Here is a 19,871-nt window from a genome sequence, read left to right on the forward strand (position 1 = left end):
TGCAAAGACACCACTTTTTTTTTTTTTAGGTATGAAAGGAAAGAGTCAGATGTGATCAGCAAAGTTTCTTTTAACAAATCTCACATATTCATGGATGTTTTCTCTGTGCCGATCCTGAGGGGAGTCATGAAATATGAACACAAAAATAACACAGCTCCCCCTCCTGAGGTGTTTTAACATTTCATATGTATGAGTCATAGAATGGAAGTTCTTGTAGAATGAGAGGAAAGACACAAATGAATATCAGAGATTGAATGTAAAATGAAGAGATGGAAACAGGAAGTGGTGGATGGTGGATACAAAGTTCAGATGAAAAATGGCATCTGAAGGGGAAGTGGGAGGAATGCTGTTCTGGGACCATGTGGGGAAGGGCAAATAGCATTTGGAAACCCAAGTTTTGAGATGAAAGAAAAAAGTTTGACTTTAAAATCTAAAGTCTGTTGGTCACCTGGGTGGCTCAGTTAACTGTCCAACTCTTGGTTTTGGCTCACGTCATGATCTCATGGTTTTGTGCTCAAGCCTCACTTAGGGCTCTGTGCTGATAGCATGGAGCCTGCTTGGGATTCTTTCTCTCTCCCTCTCTCTCTGCCCCTCCCCTGCTCATGCTGTGTCTGTCTCTCAAAAATAAATACATAAACTTAAGAAAGTTTAGGTATAAAGTCAGAAAATTTACATAGCAGAGTGAAAATGGAGACCCACACTGAGCCCATGCAGTTTAAGTATTAGAAAAGGGGTTTTAGAGGTATGAAACCTGTGTTTTCTATGAACCCTTGAATGAAAGAGACAATGAGTGATCACAAATTCCAAACCCCCTTCCCAGCACCCCGATTAATAAAGAGAAGTCCACTGGATTTCATCAGCCTTTCATCAGGCTTTTCCTATGAGATTTTGCAGGTTTTAGCCATGGCATAGAAGCCGACAGAAAACTGAGAGTATGGATCTAGTAGACAGGTCACCCTGGGATAAATTCTAGACCTAATTGGATAAACAGAACAAACACTCAATGAGATGTAAATACTGATGTGTTATTTGATTATATGATACGTTTCTTGCCAGCTATAATTCCACTAATATTGTTTATAAACACACTCACTTCCAATATGTTAATGTTTTATTGTCACAGCTGATATTAAGAAATAGGAAAATGGTCAACAATAGCCACTTTGGTGGATTTATACTCCTTGGATTCCCAGGGCAGCCACAGCTGGAGATGATCATCTCTGGGGTTGTCTTTCTCTTCTACACCATTGCCTTGATGGGAAACATGGCCATCATCCTGCTGCCGTTACTGGATGAACGTCTCCAGACCCCCATGTACTTCTTCCTTAGGAATTTGGCCATCTTGGATCTCTGTTATATCACAAATATAGTCCCACAGATGTTGGTCAATGTCTGGGGCAAAGACAAAAAAATCTCTTTTGGTGGCTGTGCCTTTCAACTTTTCACTGATGTGACACTATGCACAGTCGAATGTATGCTTCTGGCTGTGATGTCTTATGACCGATTCAATGCTGTCTGCAAGCCTCTGCACTACATGACCATTATGAACCCCCAACTCTGTCGAACCCTGGTGGCCATGACCTGGGGAGTTGGTGTTACTAATTGCATGATACTTTCACCCTATGCCATGAGTCTTCCCCGATGTGGGAACCACCATTTGGATCACTATTTTTGTGAAATATCTGCAATGGTGAAGATTGCGTGTGTGGACACCACAGCCATGGAGGAAACCTTATTTGCATTATGTTTTTTTATTTTCCTCACACCACTCCTTCTCATTCTAGTTTCTTATGGCTTCATTGCTATAGCTGTGTTGAAGATCAAATCTGCAGCAGGGAGACAGAAAGCATTTGGGACCTGTTCCTCCCACCTCATTGTGGTGTCCATCTTCTATGGGACTGTTATCTACATGTACATCCAGCCAGGAAACAGTCCATCTCAGGATGAAGGTAAACTTCTCAGTATCTTTTATTCCATTGTTACTCCCAGCTTGAACCCCCTGATCTACACACTAAGGAATAAGGAGTTCAAGGGGGCCATGAAGAGGCTGATTGGAAAAGAAAAACTTTCCTTGGAAACAACAGGACACTAATATCTTTTTATGAGAAGTTTCCAATTAAGAAATTCGTCCTGTGTAACATACAAATCATTGCCAAATTATTTTAGTAGTACTCATCACCTAAAAGTTAAAATTATACCTAAAATGTTGCTTACATTTTAGCATCAATGTCCCAAATTACCAAGGGTTGATTCTAAACCAAGTATGTCTCTCAAAGTCACCAGTTATCACCTTTGATCAGTCATCCCCACCTGCAGCCAGAGAGTAGGCTCTATGGAGTCCAAGCATTGTACTGTAGGGGAAGGAGGGAAGACTCTACCAAACTGGATTCAAGTTATAATTTATCAAATATCTTTAAATTATCATGACACTTTAACAAAAAGAAAAAAGGTAATGTTCTAACTATAAGTTTTTACACTGACTCTACAATTTGGTCGTGTGAAGACAAAATCATTTCTGTTCAGATCTTAAATGTTCCTGCCATGTCTATTTACTTTAAAAGAATCTTAATATATTATGTAAACTGGCTAAAATATATTTCTACTTGTAGCTGTTTTCTGCCTGAATCAGGACTTTCTCAAACTTAGCCTGTCAAAATAAAATGTGAGAATAAATTGGATGCAGAGTTTGATATTATAACACTGCTAACAAATCATCCTTGATTTCAAATTTCTGAGTTCATTACAGCAGGTACATTAATCTTTTTCATTAATTTGTAGTAAGTAAACAATACATGGAAAAATAAATAATGTGTTTATTAGCTCTTTTTTATAAGGTCAGCATAAACTTGACTTCAAAACGTTACAAGGATATTACAAAATTAAAAAAAAGGAAAAAAAAGAAAGAAAATGAAGGGAATTTTTTTCAATATCTTTCATGAACATAGATGCAAAATCCCTAACAAAAGATTAAGAAATTGAATCCAGAAATAAAGGTTAACATGTCAGTCAAGTGGGTTTACTCCCACTATGCAAGATTGGAGTAACATTGAAAATCAATCACCACATGATTCTGTTAATGTAATCCATAATATTAACAAAATGAAAGTAAAAACAATAAAGTTACTTCCATAGATTCAGTAAAACATTTCAACATTCATTTACTGGAAAACAAAGGCTCTTAGCAAACTTGGAATATAAACAAGTTCTGTATCTTGATGATGATTAAGTTTCCATCTAACATATTTGAGGAGGAGGCTAAACAACTCGACCAATAGGATAGTATGGAGTCCAGAAGGAGCTCCAACACATAGACAGCCAACCAATTAATGACTCTTGTGCCCTGTAGTGCAGGAGGGAGAGGACAGTCTTTCAATATGTGGCTCCAGATCAACTGACGTCCTTGTGGGAGAAAAGATACTTAAACTTATACATAAAAATCAATTTCAACTTGATTATAGATATAAGTAAAACAAGATGGATTTTAATGATATTATTCATGAATTTTGAATAGGAAAAGATCTATTAAATAAGACAGAAACTTTTAACCATAATAGAAAAAATTGACTAAATTGAAATATAGTAAAATTAAGACCATACCTTTGTGAAAAGTTCCATTAAGAGAGCCACTCCGTGTGTGTGTGTGTGTGTGTGTGTGTCTGGCTGGCTGGCTGGCTGGCTGTCTCAAGGAAAGAATTTCCATCCAGACTATACAAAAAATTCCTACAAATCAAAAAGAAAAAAACAGAAAATCTAACACAACAATCACATATCCAAATGGACAATACATAAAAATATACTTAAGTTCAGGGTTATGCTAAATGAAATAAATCAGACAGAGAAAGATAAATACCATATGATTTCACTTACATGTGGAATGTAAAAAAGTAAAGCAAAAAAAAAAAAAAAAGCCGAAACAGACCCATAAATACAGTGAACAAACTGTTGTCAGAAGAGAGAGGGGTGGGGGATGAGCAAAATGAGTGAAAGGGAGTGGGATATACAGGCTTCCAGGAATACAATGAATAAGTCACAAGAATAAAAGATACGGCACAAGAATACAGTCAGGGGTATCATAATAGTGTTGTGTAGTGAAAGATGGTACCTACACTTGTGGTGAATGTAGCATAGCATATAGAGTTATTGAAAGACTATATTGTGTTCGCCATACTTCATGTGTTCACTGTACTTCAATTAGAAAAAAAATATTTGCAGATAACACTATACTCTATGTAGAAAACCAGAAAGAATCCACCAAAAAATTGCTACAGCTACTACATGAATTCAGCAAAGTCACAGGGTATAAAAGCAATGTACAGAAATTGGTTGCATTTCTATACACCAATAATGAGGCATCAGAAAAAGAAATGAAGGAATCAATCACATTTGCAATTGCACCAAAAACAGTAAGATATTTAGGAATAAACCTAACTAAGGAGTTAAAAGATCTATACTCTGAAAACTATAGAAAGTTTATGAAAGAAATTGAAGAGGAGGCAAAGAAATGGAAAAAAAAATCCATGCTCATGGATTGGAAGAACACGCGTCATTAAAATGTCTATACTATGAAAAGCAATCTACACATTCAATGCCATCCCTGTCAAAATACCATTAGCATTCTTCATAGAGCTAGCACAAAAAATTCTAAAATTTGTATAGAACTACAAAAGACCCTGAATAGTCAAAGCAGTCCTGAAAAAGAAAAAACCGGAGGTGTCACAATTCCAGATTGCAAGCTATACTACAAAGCTGTAGCCATTAAGACAGTATGGTAACTGTCACAAAAACAGACACATAGATCAATGGAATAGAATAGAAAACCCAGAAATTGACCCACAACTATATGGTTAAGTCATCTTCAACAAAGCAGGAAAGAATATCCAATGGAAAAAAGTCTCTTCAACAAATGGTATTGGGAAAACTGGATGGCAACATGTGCAGGTATGAAACTGGACCATGTTCTTACACCATACTCAAAAATAAATTCAAAATGGATGAAAGGCCTAAATGTGAGACAGGAAACCATCAAAATTCTAGTGGAGCACACAGATAGCAGCCTCTTTGGCCTCAGCTGGAGTAACTTCTTACTTGATAACATCTCTGGCGGCAAGGGAAACCAAAGCAAACATGAACTATTGGGATTTCATCAAGATAGAATCTTCTGCACCCTGAAGGCAATAATAAACAAAACTAAAAGGCAGCTTATGGAATGGGAGAAGATATTTACAAATGACATATCTAATAAAGGGTTAGTATCCAAAATCTATAAAGAACTTCTCAAACTCAATACTCAAAACACAAATAACCCAGTTAAGAAATGGGCAGAAGACATGAACACACAACTTTCCAAGGAAGGCATCCAGGTGGAAAACAGATACATGAAAAGATGCTCAATATCACTCATCATCAGGGAAATACAAATCAAACCATGATGAGATACCACCTCACACCTGTCAGAATGGCTAAAACTAACACAGGAAAAACAGATGTTGGTGAGGGTGTGGTGAAAGGGGAACCCTCTTGCTGTTGGTGTGAATGCAAACTAATGCAGCCACTCTGGAGAGCAGTATGGAGGTCCTCAAGAAACCAAACATGGAACTACCCTGTGATCCAGCAATTGCACCATTAGATATTTACCCAAAGCATACAAAAATATGAATTCAAAGGAGGTAAATACACCTCAATGTTTATAGCAGCACTATCAACAATAGCCAAACTATGGAGAGAGCCCAAATATCCATTCACTGATGAATGGATAAAGAAGATGTGGTATATATATATATACAATGGAATATAACTGAGCCACCAAAAGGAATGAAATCTTGCCATTTCCAATGACATGGATGGAAATACAATGTATTATGCTAAGCAAAATAAGTCAATCAGAGAAAGTCAAATACCATATGATTTCACTCATATGTAGAATTTAAGAAACACGACAGATGAACATATGGGAAGGGAGGGAGAAAAGAGAAGACAGTGAAACAAAGCATAATAGACTCAACGATAGAGAACAAACTGAGGGTTGATGGAGGGAGGGAGGTGGGGCATGGGCTAGATAGGTAATGGGTATCAGGAGGGCACTTGTTGGGATGAGCTCTGGGTGTTGTATGTAAGTGTTGAATGATTGGATTCTACTTCTGAAACCAATATTTCACTGTATGTTAACTAACTAAAAGTTAAAAAAAGAGAAACAGTTGAAAATACAAAATAAATGCAAACAGAAAATACTTGGCCAATCAGGGTCAATTATAGTGACAAAACAGAGTCATTTTACACATTCAAGTATTGCTTCATGAGAATGTTGTATTCTATTCTAAAATGATGGTGTTTACTTACTGTTTGTATTAGCAAAAGTTTGAAGGCACACATGGGAATGATGTTACCTCATATGAAACATAACACCTGAATCATCTGAATTTAAGGACATTGGTGCCATCATCCAGAGCACAGGATATGATGAATTGGCTGTCTTCTGCATCGGCTGACTGAAGCTTGAACTTAAGGACAGTCTGTAGTCAATAATGTTGACAAGCTGGAAGTTTCCTGGTACCTTGTGGAATAAGGAATCAGTGGGCTCAGGAAGGTGGGAGTTTTGGAATCTGTGTAATGCAATATACTCAGCCACCCTCTAAACATACTGTGTGGGAAGCCTGGAGAACATTTCCTTCATGAAGGCATTAAGAAATGATTTGGTGAGGAGAACATCAGTATTCTTAAAACGGTCTGTGGTATCTAACTCCTGATGGCCAGTGATGGTGTTGGGAAGTGCAGTCATGGAATTGGACCACCTGATATTGAAAATAATGATGTTCTGGAAAATTAGGTGTCACGTAAACATGCTGGAAATAGTTACTATGATTAAGCCACATGAGTTTGGTGTATAGAGATCTGTGGTGATGGGTAACTTATCACAGGATTCTTAAAAATAAAACACTCGAGTGACCTACTAAGATGTTGGTTGGAATATATTAGCAGAAAAACATAGGTCTGAAGGCAGAAACATAACTTGAATCAACACAGTGGGGATTCATGACCAGTTCACAGACCCAGATCCTCTCATTTGAGAGCAGCTTGAAGAAAGGACCCTGCCATGCAGCAACATACTGTTAGATAATTTTCCCTCAAGTGTTCCCTAGAGGAATAGTTCAGCCACTTAACAAGTTAGCCATGCACAGGAGGAGGAAGGAGGAAGTTGCCTTGGGGATCTGGTTACTCCTCACCTCTATGTAGATGACTGCTTGACCTCTGCCCATGAAAGAGCTGGGGCTGAGCTTTAAGGGACTCATGTTGATGATTTTATTGTCTTTCTCCTCTAAGAGAGAAAACTTAGAGGTAGTTTTGCTCCATGACCTACAAAGAATGCACTTCAAACCTTAATAGCTTCAAGCAGCATTGGGAGAAATTAAATGTCAAAGTGACAGTCTCAAAGTGAGATCAGACAGCCCAGCAGCTCCATGCAACTTTCTAATGAGGTCACGTGGGTCATGATCTTTTCTCCTAACATGTAACTGTTTAAGTGAATATCTTCCTTGTTCTTTCTCTGACTTTAAACTTCAAATATTAGTCTCTTTATTCCAAATCCTTGAGAAATTTCCCCCCAGTTATCCAGAGGACAGCAATGGCAAATACAACAGTTGGTCAATCTCTCAGTAAGCAGGAACAAGCTACTCAAGATAGAAGCATAGTCCAAGCCTCCACAATCCCATCTGGTGACTCCATTTTCCTTTCTCATGCCTTTAGAATATGAAAGCCCTTGGGTGAATAAACCAATTATTACATGAAATAAAGGTCAAATTATGTGTTTTTTTTTACTTATAAATTGAAGGAAAATGTAGTGAAAATACAAGAGGCCAAAACTCTTGAATGCTTTCCTAAGCAATTTATAGTCAATAATTTTATGCTTTCAGGAAAAATTACCACACATATGAGAAAAGAAATATTTTTTTAATGCTTATTTATTCATTTTGAGAGAGAGAAAGAATGCACAAGTGAGCTGTGGGAGGACAGAGAGAGAGAGAGAGAGAGTGAGAGAGAGAGAGAGGGAATCCCAACCAGGTTCCATGCTATTAGGGCAGAGCCTGATGCAGGTCTCGATCCCACAAAATATAAGATCATGACCTGAACCAAAATCAAGAGTTGGATGCTTTACTGACTGAGCCCCCCAGGTGCTCTGAGAAAAGGAATCTTCTAATATTTTTCTCTGAAGTAACCTATTTTGTAAGAAGAAAAATAAACCTAATTTATGTACAAACCATTAGTGAGAAAGTGAGTTTAGTAGTAACTCAGTTTATGGCCAGTAGTAAACTCTACACAATCTGACATTTAAATGACAAAGAATATGAATTAATCTAGGAGAGCTCTATAGAATATGAATTAATCTAGGAGAGAACTCTATTAGATTGTTTGTTTTGTTTTGACAAGAGAAGATTCTGAAACAAAAACAAGTATTTTTCAAGAATCATTTTAATTATTTAATCTGTTTTTTAAAAGAATCTATTTTTTTAAGTTTCTTTCTTTTTTTTAATTTAAATTCAAGTTAGTCAACATATAATGTAGTATTGGTTCCAGGAGTAGAACCCAGTGATTCATCACTTACATATAACACCCAGTGGTCATCCCAACAAATGCCCTCCTTAGTAACCATGATCCATTTAACCCATCCCCCACACCCAACACCCCACCAGTAACCCTCAGTTTGTTCTCTGTATTTAAGTGTTTCTTATGGTTTGCCTCCCTTTCTGATTTTATTTTATTTTTCCTTCCCTTCCCCCATGTTTGGCTGTTTTGTTTCTTAAATTCCACATATGACTGAAGTCATATGATATTTATCTTTCTCTGACTAACTTATTTCACTTAGCATAATACACTCTAGTCCCATCCACATTGTTGCAAATGGCGCGATTTCCTTCTTTTTGATGGCTGAATAATATTCTATTGAATGTATATACCACATCTTCTTTATCCATTCATCAGTCCATGGACATTTGGGCTCTTTACATACTTTGGCTGTTGTTGATATTGCTGCTATAAGCCTTGGGGTAATGTGCCTTTGAATCAGGATTTTTGTATCCTTTGGATAAATACCTAGTAGTGCAATTGCTGGGTCCAAGGGTAGTTCTATTTGTAATTTTTTGAGGAACCTCCATACTGTTTCCAGAGTGGCTGCACCAGTTTGCATTGCCACTAACAGTACAAGAGAGTTCCTTTTCTCCACATCCTTGCCAACATCTGTTGTTTTCTGAGTTAAGTTTAGACATTCTGACAGGTGTGAGGGGGGTATCTCATTGTGATTTTGATTTGTATTTCCCTGATGATGAGTGATGTTGACCATCTTTTCATATGTCTGTTAGCCATCTGGATGTTTTCTTTGGAAAAGTGTCTATTCATGTCTTTTGCCCATTTCTTCACTGGATTATTTGTTTTTTTGGGAGTTCAGTTTGGTGAGTTCTTTATAGATTTTGGATACTAACCCTTTATCTGATATGTCATTTACAAATAAATTCTCCCATTACATCAGTTGCTGAATTCTTTGGAATATTGTGAAAAAAATAATCATGTAATAATTTTAATTGTGAGATTATAATATAAAATCAGAAATCTGGGAAGCTGGAAAGGTTTGAAGTTGTGGAATGTAATAGTTCTGTCAGAGGCAGAATCAATGCATTATAAAATATGCATTCAAGTTATTAATGATTTGAGAATTTTATAGAATGATATGTTCTTTATTATATCAAATTTGTTTCATGACTGAACATAAGTAAGATAATCAAAATAAGTTGTCTTTATTTTCCAATTTTTAATTTATTCTGAGTAACAAAGATTCAGCTTTAAAATATAGGAGTATATTCTGTTGGTTGCCTTATAGTTTTGTTGATTGTTTCCTTTTCTGTGCAGAAGCTTTTTATCTTCATGAGGTCCCAATAGTTCATTTTTGCTTTTAATTCCCTTGCCTTTGGGGATGTGTCAAGTAAGAAATTACTGCAACTGAGGTCAAAGAGATTTTTTCCTGCTTTCTCCTCTAGGGTTTCGATGGTTTGGTGTCTCACATTCAGGTCCTTTATCCATTTTGAGTTTATTTTTGTGAAAGGTGTAAGAAAGCGGTCTAGTTTCATCTTTCTGCATGTTGCTGTCCACTTCTCCCAGCACCATTTGTTAAAGAGACTGTCTTTTTTCCATTGGATATTCTTTCCTGCTTTGTCAAAGATGAGTTGGCCATACGTTTGTGGGTCTAGTTCTGGGGTTTCTATTCTATTCCATTGGTCTATGTGTCTGTTTTTGTGCCAATACCATGCTGTCTTGATGATTGCAGCTTTGTAGTAGAGGCTAAATTCTGGGATTGTGATGCCTCCTGCTTTGGCATCCAACGGAATGGGAAAAGATATTTGCAAATGACATATCACACAAAAGCCTAGTTATCCAAAATCTATAAAGAGCTCACCAAACTCCACACCCAAAAAACAAATAATCCAGTGAAGAAATGGGCAGAAAACATGAATAGACACTTCTGTAAAGAAGACATCCAGATGGCCAACAGGCTCATGAAAAGATGCTCAACATTGCTCCCCATCAGGGAAATACAAATCAAAACCACACTCAGATATCACCTCGCGCCAGTCAGAGTGGCTAAAATGAACAAATCAGGAGAATATAGATGCTGGAGAGGATGTGGAGAAGTGGGAACCCTCTTGCACTGTTGGTGGGAATGCATTTAGTTAACTAGTTACTTCTGATGATCATTTATGTTGTTTCAAACTTTTCACGTGAAAACAATTCTGCACAAATATTTCTGGGGGAGTTATGGTAAGTATGCATGTGTGCAAATTCCTATAAATGAAACTGGGGGAATGTGGTTCAGAAGGTTTGCACATTTTCAATTGTGAAAGATAATGGCAACTTGTCTTCCAAAAAGATTTATACACTTTGACACAGATTATGTGCCTGACCATCTTCTCATATATGCAACATTAAATTCTTAATATATGGCACGTTAGGAGAAAAATCTCAACTTTTCAATTTCAATTTTTCTAATTAGAATAGCATTGAAATTATTTTCATATGATTAATATATTTCTTTTTCCTCAAAATACATTTTTATAACATTTGCCTTTGTTTTGGTTTGTTTGTTTTTGTAAAGGCATTCCTTATTTCGGGGAAATAAAAAGCCAGAAAGCTATTTTGTAAAGGAAATGAGTCTTTTTCAACCATGTATATTAAAGGTTTTATTTTAATCCTATTGGACCATATGGTTTATCCATGGTGGAATTTTTTTTAATGTTTATTTTATTTTTGAGAGGAGAGAAAGAGAAAGAGCATGAGCCAGGGAGGGCAGAGAGAGAAGTAGACACAGATTCTGAAACAGGCTCCAGGCTCTGAGCTGTCAGTACAGAGCCTGACACACGGCTCAAACTCATGAACCATGAGATCATGACCTGAGCTGAAGTTGAATGCTTAACTTACTGAGCCACCTAGGCACAGCTGATGGTGGAATTTGTTTTTTTTTTTTTTAATTCATGACATATTCTTTTTCTCAACTCTTGTTTAATATCTGCAAATAATACTTTTATTCATATTCTGGTCATAAATTTTTAATTTGGCTATGACTTTGAAAGAAATTTTTATAAATTATAATAACACTTCTGGAATTGTGAGGTGAGGAGCTCCACAGACTCACTGCCCTGTTAACCATAAGTGGTGAATTTTATTTATTTATTTATTTATTTATTTATTTTATTTATTTATTTATTTAAAAAAATTTACATGCAAGTTAGCTGGCATATAGTGCAAGAATGATTTCAGGAGTAGATTCCTTAATGCCTCTTACCCATTTAGCCTATCCCCCTTCCCACAATCCAAATTTATTCTCTAAAATTGTTCTATGGGAAAACAGCAAAAAAAGTAATATTTATCCAAGAAAATCTACTAAATATCAGTAAGAGCAAGAATCTATGACAATTGAGCCACAGTGTGTCCCCCCCCCCCCCACCCCTTTCCTGCCTAGCAGTATGGTGGAAGTTCCACTCCAGGCAGGTGTGGCCGAGAAAACAAGGATCCTCCTCCCCTCCACTCCCAGTTGGGGGTTATACCTTACTGAGAAGGGTAAGCTGCCTGCATTTCTCATTGTCTCTAGCTCTGAGTTGTGGAGGCCACATTCCTGGAGTTATGGCCATGAGGTTGGGGGGTTCCTTCCTCCACCTAGCCCCCATTCATAGTGTGGATGCTCTACACTAGGCATGGCGGGCCAACAATACTGGGACCCTGGTCACCCTTGCCCTCACTCACCTCTAAGCAAAGGTTCAATGATAGGAGAGGCGAGCAAAGGAGACCAAAGGCTACCACTCATGGCCAATGCACTGTTCATTAAGAAAGGATGTATTACTGCCCTCCAGCTTTGGAGCAGTGGCTCAGGGATTTTTCCAGGGACAGAGGTAGTACAAAAGAACAGAACACCCAGAAGCTGTCCAAAGGAAAAGACTTTATTTGGAGCAGAGTATTGGAAAGTTTAAGCCTAATGGGTATTTTGATGGTAAACCAGTAAGACAAGGCTGAGACTGGATGGGACACCAAGCTACACTGTGGGCCAATTAGTTGACCAGAAAGAACTGGGAAAGAGCCTTCCTGGGATTGGAACAAAGCTCAAAGAGTGGCCTCAAAAAACTACCCCTGAAAAGATGGATCAGACTGTGAAGAAATCTGTGCCCCAGGGCATTAACAACAAGAAAAACAATCAGCCAGCCATTAGTGGAGTCTGGTAGTTGGCTATGATACCAAATGAGGTGGACAGCTTAACAGAGAAATCAGAAAAAGACAGTCAAAAATATTCTCATCCCAAGATGGCTGTGCACATGGAAAGGCAGCAGCCAGAGGCTTCACACTGTGGGGGAAATTTGCTAAAACAGTCCATCCCAGGGCCGCCTGGGTGGCTCAGTCGGTTAAGCATCCAACTTTGGCTCAGGTCATGATCTGGCGGTTCATGGGTTTGAGCCCTGCATTGGGCTCTGTGCTGACAGCTTGGAGCCTGGAGCCTGCTTCAGATTCTGTGTCTCCCTCTCTCTCTGCCCCTCCCCAGCTCATGCTCTATCTCTGTCTCTCAAAAATAAATAAACATTAAAAAAGTTAAAAAAATAAAAATAAAACAGTCCATCTCAGTCACTAAACAACAAAGTAAACAAATAACCAAGTAAGTCCCAAGGAGGGGCTATAGTAGTTTCCAAAATTACTATGTGGTACTTAAAATGACTAGTTTTCAGTAACAACAGCAAAAAATGTGAGACATGTAAAGAATAGGAAAGTGTGACCAATGTATGAGAAAAAGAGCAGGCAACGGAAACCATCAGTGACAAGGCCCAAGGGTCAGATTTAACATGCAAAGACATCAAAGCAGTCATTATAAATGTGTTCAAAGAAATAAAGCAAATTGTGCTTACAGACATAAAGGAAGGTATGATAACAATGTCTCATCAAATAGAGACCACAAAAAAGGATAGAGATTTTTAAATAACCAAATGGAGATTCTGGAGATGAGGGCCTCAGCAGTAGAGTTGAATGAGAAGAATGAGTCCATAAACTTAACGATCGATAATGCAATCTGAAGAACTGAGAGGGAAAAAGTAAAGTAGATGAACAGAGACTCAGACAAATCTGGAACACCACTGAGCACACCAAAGTGCATGTACTGGATATACCAGAAGCAGGGAAAAGAAGCTGAAAAATATTCAAAGAAATAATTGCTGAAAACATCAAATTTTTAAAAATGTTTACTTATTTATTTTTGAGAGAGAGAAAGAGCACAAGCAGGGAGGGGCAGAGACAGATAGGGAGACAGAATCTGAAGCAGACTCTGAGCTGTCAGCACAGAACCCGATGTGGGGCTGGAACTCATGAACCGCGAGATCATGACCTGGGCTGAAGTCAGATACTTAACTGACTGAGCCATCCAGGCACCCCAAAACTTAACAAATTTGATCAAAACAGTAATAAACATGTCTAAAAAGTTCCTTTCACTACGTAGGATGAACTCAAAGAGGTCCATGTCAAAATATATAGAAGTAATGTTTCTATGTTTTGATGGAATTAAGCCCAGGTCTGAAGTAGATTATGATGAGTTAAGGTATATATGGTATGTTCTAAAGCAACCACTAAGAAAAAGAATACAATGAAAAAAATCACTAAAATGGTGTTACACTAGAAATTATTCACTTAATGTAGAAAATAAGGGAGAAATAGAGGAAACAAACAAAGACATGAGACATACAGAAAGCAAACATAAAATGACAGGTGCACATCCAACTATATCAATAACAACATTAAATGTGAATGTGTTAAACAACCACATCAGTTTAATGGGGGGAAGGAATAGTCTCTTCCACAACAAAATATCCATGTGCAAAAAAGAATGAAATTGGACCCTACCTCACACAGATTTATTTATTAAAAATAAATTCAACCTGGATCATAGACCTAAAGGTCAGAGCTAAAATATAAAATTCTAAGAAGAAAACATAATACTTTGAGACCCTGGATTAGGCAATGGTTTCTCCTCTATGACACCTAGAGTGTAAGCAAGCAAAGAGAAAATACACAGACACATTGGGTTTCATCAAAATTTATAAACTTTTGTACTTCAAAGGATACGACTGAGGAAGTGAGAAAACAACTCACGTAAGAGAATGTCACATATCTGATAGAAGTGTATTTAGAATGCATAAAGAACTCTTACAACTCAATGGTAAAAAGGCAAATAACTTGGAAGATGGGCAAAATGTCTAAGACATTTCTCCAAAGATTTACAAATGGCAATAAGCAAATGCAGAGATTCTCAATGTCATTAGTCATCAGGGAAACACAAATCACAAACAGGAGATACCACTTTATGCTCACTAGGATGGCCAGAACAAAAAGCACAGACAATTACAGGTGTTGGAAGGAATGTGGAGAAATCAGAATGCCCTGTACTACTGGCGGGAATGTGAATAGTACACCCGCTGTGAGTCAGAGCCTACCAGTTCCTCCACCTGTTCATTTTGGCATTCTTCAGCATAGCCAAAAGGTTAAAACAACCCACGGTCTATCAACTGATGAGTGGATAAGGAGAATACTGCATATTAACCCCATAGAATAGTTTTAGCAAAACAAGTAACACTTCACACTGACATGTTATATACAGATGTTAGCTACAACATGATCCTCGAATAAGTGGATCCCAAGAGAATATGTGCACTCTTTCATTTATGTGAAAAGTCCACAACAGCCAAACCTACCGAGGCAGAAATTCAGGACACTGGTTGTCTGGGCCTCATAGGAGGTTCAGAAGGCAGTGAGAGTAATTGCTGGGTATTGGGTTTCTTTGGGGGCTGGTGAAAATGTCCTAAAATTGTACAACTCTCTGAATACACTTTAAAAAATGGACGAATTATATGGTATGTGAATTATATCTCAATAAAACCTTTTCTTTTTTCTTTTTTCTAAAATTTTTTTTAACGTTTATTTATTTTTGAGACAGGGAGAGACAGCATGAACGGGGGAGGGTCAGAGAGAGAGAGAGAGGGAGACACAGGATCTGAAACAGGCTACAGCCTCTGAGCTGTCAGCACAGAGCCTGATGTGGGGCTCGAACTCACGGACCACGAGATCATGACCTGAGCCAAGTCGGATGCTTAACCGGCTGAGCCACCCAGGCGCCCCAGAACCTTTTCTTATGATAATGCCACTTGTTATGATAATGCCACTTGGGACTTGTGACTGGCCAAGACAGAGTGATCCCATCGCTCTCAGATTCTCCATCTACAGCTAAAAATTCCCTGGATATAAAACAGCACATAAACACAGGACAATTCTGAGGAACAGAAGGTAACTTCCTTTGAGCCTCAGGACGTGCGGACCAGCCTCTGTGTTCTCCGGGCCTTTGCTGTGCCTTCCACAGCAGGACGGGCGTGGAGACCCTGCACCCAGAACTGCACACGGTCACAGCCTCAGGAAGAGTGTCCTCCCTAGACAAAGGGTGTCCTAACAGAACAAGACATTTTAACAACGGTCAGCTTGTGTCCCTTCTGGTTTCAGCTGTGCAAGCAGCAAGCTTGTCTTCCAAACTCACTAGCAGGGATGGTGCAGGGCCAGTGAGGACTGGGGGACCGTCCACTGCACCCCTTCCAGGGCCGGAGGCAGAGGCCCGCAGGGAGCTGAGCTCACACCTGCTGGGACACAGGGCTGCGGGAACAAGCCTCCTGTCCTCACCGCCCGCTGCCAGCAGGTCAGGATTGTCACATTCATGGCCTTTCCATGAGGGGCCCCCAACTTGGAGGGGCATTGGCCAGACACCCGCACAACTAAAGGTGACCCAGGTTCAGCACGTACATCTGCGCCAAGCCAGAGGCCACCATCTCTAACCACGAGGTGGAGGCCTTGCCCGGACCCAGTGCACTACCACTAGCGGGGCTCTCGGCCACTGATGCCACAGGTGCAAGGCTCTACTGGGTCCACCCACCGCCCACGAAACACAGCTCCGCCCCCACCCCGCCCACCACAGAGAGCTCCAACCTCCACCCACTACCCACCACAAACCACAGAGAGCTCTGCCACCACCCACCACGTACGGTTCCGCCCCTGCCCACCACCCACCACGGAGAACTCCACCACTATCCACCACACACCACCCACGACCCACCATGGATGGCTCCGCCCCTGCCCACCATGCACCACAGAAGCTCCGCCCTCCACCCACCACCCACCACAGAGGGCTCCGCCCCCACCCCCACCCACCACAGAGGGCTCCACCCCCGCCCCCCACCCACCACCCCAACCCACCCGAGGGCTGCATCCCCACCCTCCACCCACCACCCACCACAGACGGCTCCGCCCCTGCCCACCACCCACCACCCACGACCCACCACCTACCACCCCAACCCACCACTAGGGCTGCAGCCCCACCCTCCACCCACAACGGACTGCTCTGCCCCACCCCCCACCCACCATGGGGAGCTCCATCCCCACCTCCCTACCCAAAATGACGGCTCCGCCCCCACCCCCCCAACGGCTCCACCCACCCCCCCCACCACGACGGCTCCGCCCCCCACCACGCCCCACCCACCATGGAGAGCTCCACCCCCACCTCCCCACCCACCACGACGGCTCTGCCCCCACCTTTCACCCACCACGGAGAGCTCCACCCACCACCCACCACAGATGGCTCCGCCCTCGCCCACCACCCACCACGCACCACCGATCGCTCACCACTCAAAGCTCCGCCCCCACCCACCACCGGCCACGGACGGCTGTATCCTCTCCACCAGGTTCTTCTCTAAGAGCTACTCAGGAACCTTGATTCTTGGTAAGCCCAGGACCACATCAGGCGGTGGGGACTGACTTTACCATTTCAACCTGTCACCCGAGAAGCATGGTGGGAGGGAGGATGCCTTTTTTATCCGGAGGCTGATGGAGTGATTCATACTGATCTGAATCCCCACTAGCTCGGAGGGCCTCACCTGGCTGACTTAGCGTGTTTTGCACTTTAGAGAGCTTCCTGTGTCCGGGGAGCGAGGATCTGGGGTGTGGCAGGTGACGGGTGTGACCGGTCTCCAGGTGGGCTGTGGTGGCACATAAACTTATTTGCAAGTCTGAACCTACCCAAGCACATGTATTTCCCTTGAAGCCTGAGCTGAGGGAAAGCGGACAGTTTGCCAGGTGGGTCTGAGTCCACGGACCGTGTTGTCCTTCCATAAGAGACACCTGGCGCCTTGAGCTCTGGCAAAGGTGGGGACTTGCTCATGCGGCCAGTCCACAGACTGGGGCTGGTTGTCGCCAGTTCGAAGCTGCTGCTCAGAAGTACTGGCGGGGTTTTGATCCCAGCGGACAGCTGGCTAGGCAGGTGGTTCAGGACCGGTTTGTTCTGTACAGTCGTGGAGGACCCCACTGCCATTGGCGAGTGGGCAGGTACATCTCATGCATGGGAGAGCCATGGGGGATTGTGTAGCCAGCGACTTAGAACAGGGCAAGTCCCTTGAGGTTCTGGGTCTCAGACTGGGCTGTCGGGGTTACCGTGCTTGTACCCATTTCAAGTGATCTCCTACGTATCGGGCATAGTCCCTCGGAAGGTGCAGTGGAGGAATCTGCACTGATTTGCCAGGGCACGGCTCGTTGGCTGCAGGAATACCCTTCACTAAGAGACACCTGAGAGCCTTGATGACTGCTAAGCCTGGGACCACCAGGCAGCCATTCCAAATAGGGACTGAGCTTGGCAACTGGAAAGGTGCATGCAAGCAAGAATTCGAGTGGTGGGCTCCCTCTGGCCTGGAGGTTATGAACGTGGTTAAGGACCAGCCGAAACTCCACAGGCTCAGATAGTGCCCAGCTGTGCTCTATGAGCTGATGGGGTGCTTCCAGAGCAGCTACCACCACACAGGTGGGTTTAGTCAGGGATCTGGTATGGGGCAAGTGTCTCGAAAGGCAGGTTCACAAGAGTAGCCTGGTGGGGTACATGGCACGTGCCTATTTCCAAATGCAATCTATACAAATTTGAATATTCCCTCTCAAGGCAGAGCAATCTGGAAAGCTTGCTAGGACTGATTCCAGCTTGCTGACCATGGTGTCTTCAATAAGAAACTCCTGGGATCTTGTTTGCTACAAAAGCTGGGACTTCAAAAACAGTAAGTACATATTGGAATGACTCTCACCCATTTCCGTGGCTGCCTCAAAAGTAATTTCAGGGGTGGTCTCCCTCTGTGTATGAAGCAATGCATAGGTAGTTGGAGAGGAGCCCAGCTGTGCACAGGCAGTTGACGGATGAGTGCCCATGTGTGAGCCCCACAGGTCAGGGGAGCAGGGACCTGGAGCAGGGCAATGTAGGGGGAGGTCAGGACACAGTAGCAGACTCTTGTGGCTTCCTACATCTGCCGAACCCCCTGCCCTAACCTCCACAAATTCACATATGCTCCCTGAGGTCTGCTGGGTTCGTAGGGCTTACTTGCCAACAGCGTCTTTCATACTGGCTCACTGTGCAAGTATCTCTAACTAATTAATGCTTTTTAACTTCCCATTGTAGCAGTAATTTCACAAATCAATGCTAGGTTAATCATAGTGCAGTTCCAGGCAAGGGGAGAAGAAAGAAATAAAGTTCAAAGTAGTTTCGGTGTATTTTTATAGGAAATCAGTACCTGGAGAGACACCTTAGCCAACTGAGATCTGACTCCCAGCTGCCAGAGGCACAGTACAAGTTTGGTGTTGCTGGAGCTCATTTCTAGGGAAGGAGGGTTGGGTGCTGATGGCAGGATTCCTTCCCAGAGGGGCCATTGCACGGCTTTTACCACTGCCTCTAAACGAGGCTCCTTTTCTGTGGCAGGAGCTAATTTTTCCATGTTGTTTTTGAGTGATACATTAGATGAGCAAATTGTAGCCTTAGTCAGACAGAACACTCTGAGATAGTCTCCTAACTGTACGTATTTATAGTCTACATGTCTCCTGTCACAGTGGTTTCTTCCTACGTCTTTAAAGGGGAGCCCCCAGCCACTGGGCTCCTGAGTTTTTTGGGGTGACAGCAGATGAGACGATGCCATCCAGACACAACTTGCTGCATTCTTATACAAAAATAACTTTACTCCTGAAAACAATTTTTTGGGGCTTTGCTATAAATGGTTTGAAATTGTGTGAGACCAAATACACAACAATGTGCCTTGTGACTCACACACTAATCCATAGTAGGGCCTAACAGTGCCACATGCAGTTGCCAAACGATTGAAAGGTAACTTCTTAAAACAGTGTAACTTTTTGTCACTGATGTTCCCAAGTAAAGGTCATTGTTAGAGGGCTCCCAGAGACCCTGGCTTGTGCAGCACCATCGGCATGTGTTCAGTGGACTTAACGTCAGAATCTAGGCTGCCAGT

At 41.4% G+C, this 19,871-nt stretch overlaps 1 protein-coding gene across 1 annotated transcript; it reads left to right on the top strand.

Annotated features, from left to right (window-relative positions):
* Positions 1 to 1,144: 1,144 nt before the first annotated feature.
* Positions 1,145 to 2,678, top strand: LOC123607908 (olfactory receptor 2W1-like). Its single transcript, XM_045497155.1, has one exon. It carries the CDS (start codon positions 1,145 to 1,147, stop codon positions 2,090 to 2,092), a length of 948 nt encoding a protein of 315 aa, XP_045353111.1. The 3' UTR covers positions 2,093 to 2,678.
* Positions 2,679 to 19,871: the final 17,193 nt, after the last annotated feature.

Source organism: Leopardus geoffroyi, chromosome B2, assembly GCF_018350155.1.
Source record: "Leopardus geoffroyi isolate Oge1 chromosome B2, O.geoffroyi_Oge1_pat1.0, whole genome shotgun sequence".
In the NCBI taxonomy this organism is placed as follows: Eukaryota; Metazoa; Chordata; class Mammalia; order Carnivora; family Felidae; genus Leopardus; species Leopardus geoffroyi.

Excerpts from the sequence above, each read along its gene's own strand:
- LOC123607908 (XM_045497155.1), top strand. The coding sequence starts at position 1,145 with ATGGTCAACAATAGCCACTTTGGTGGATTTATACTCCTTGGATTCCCA.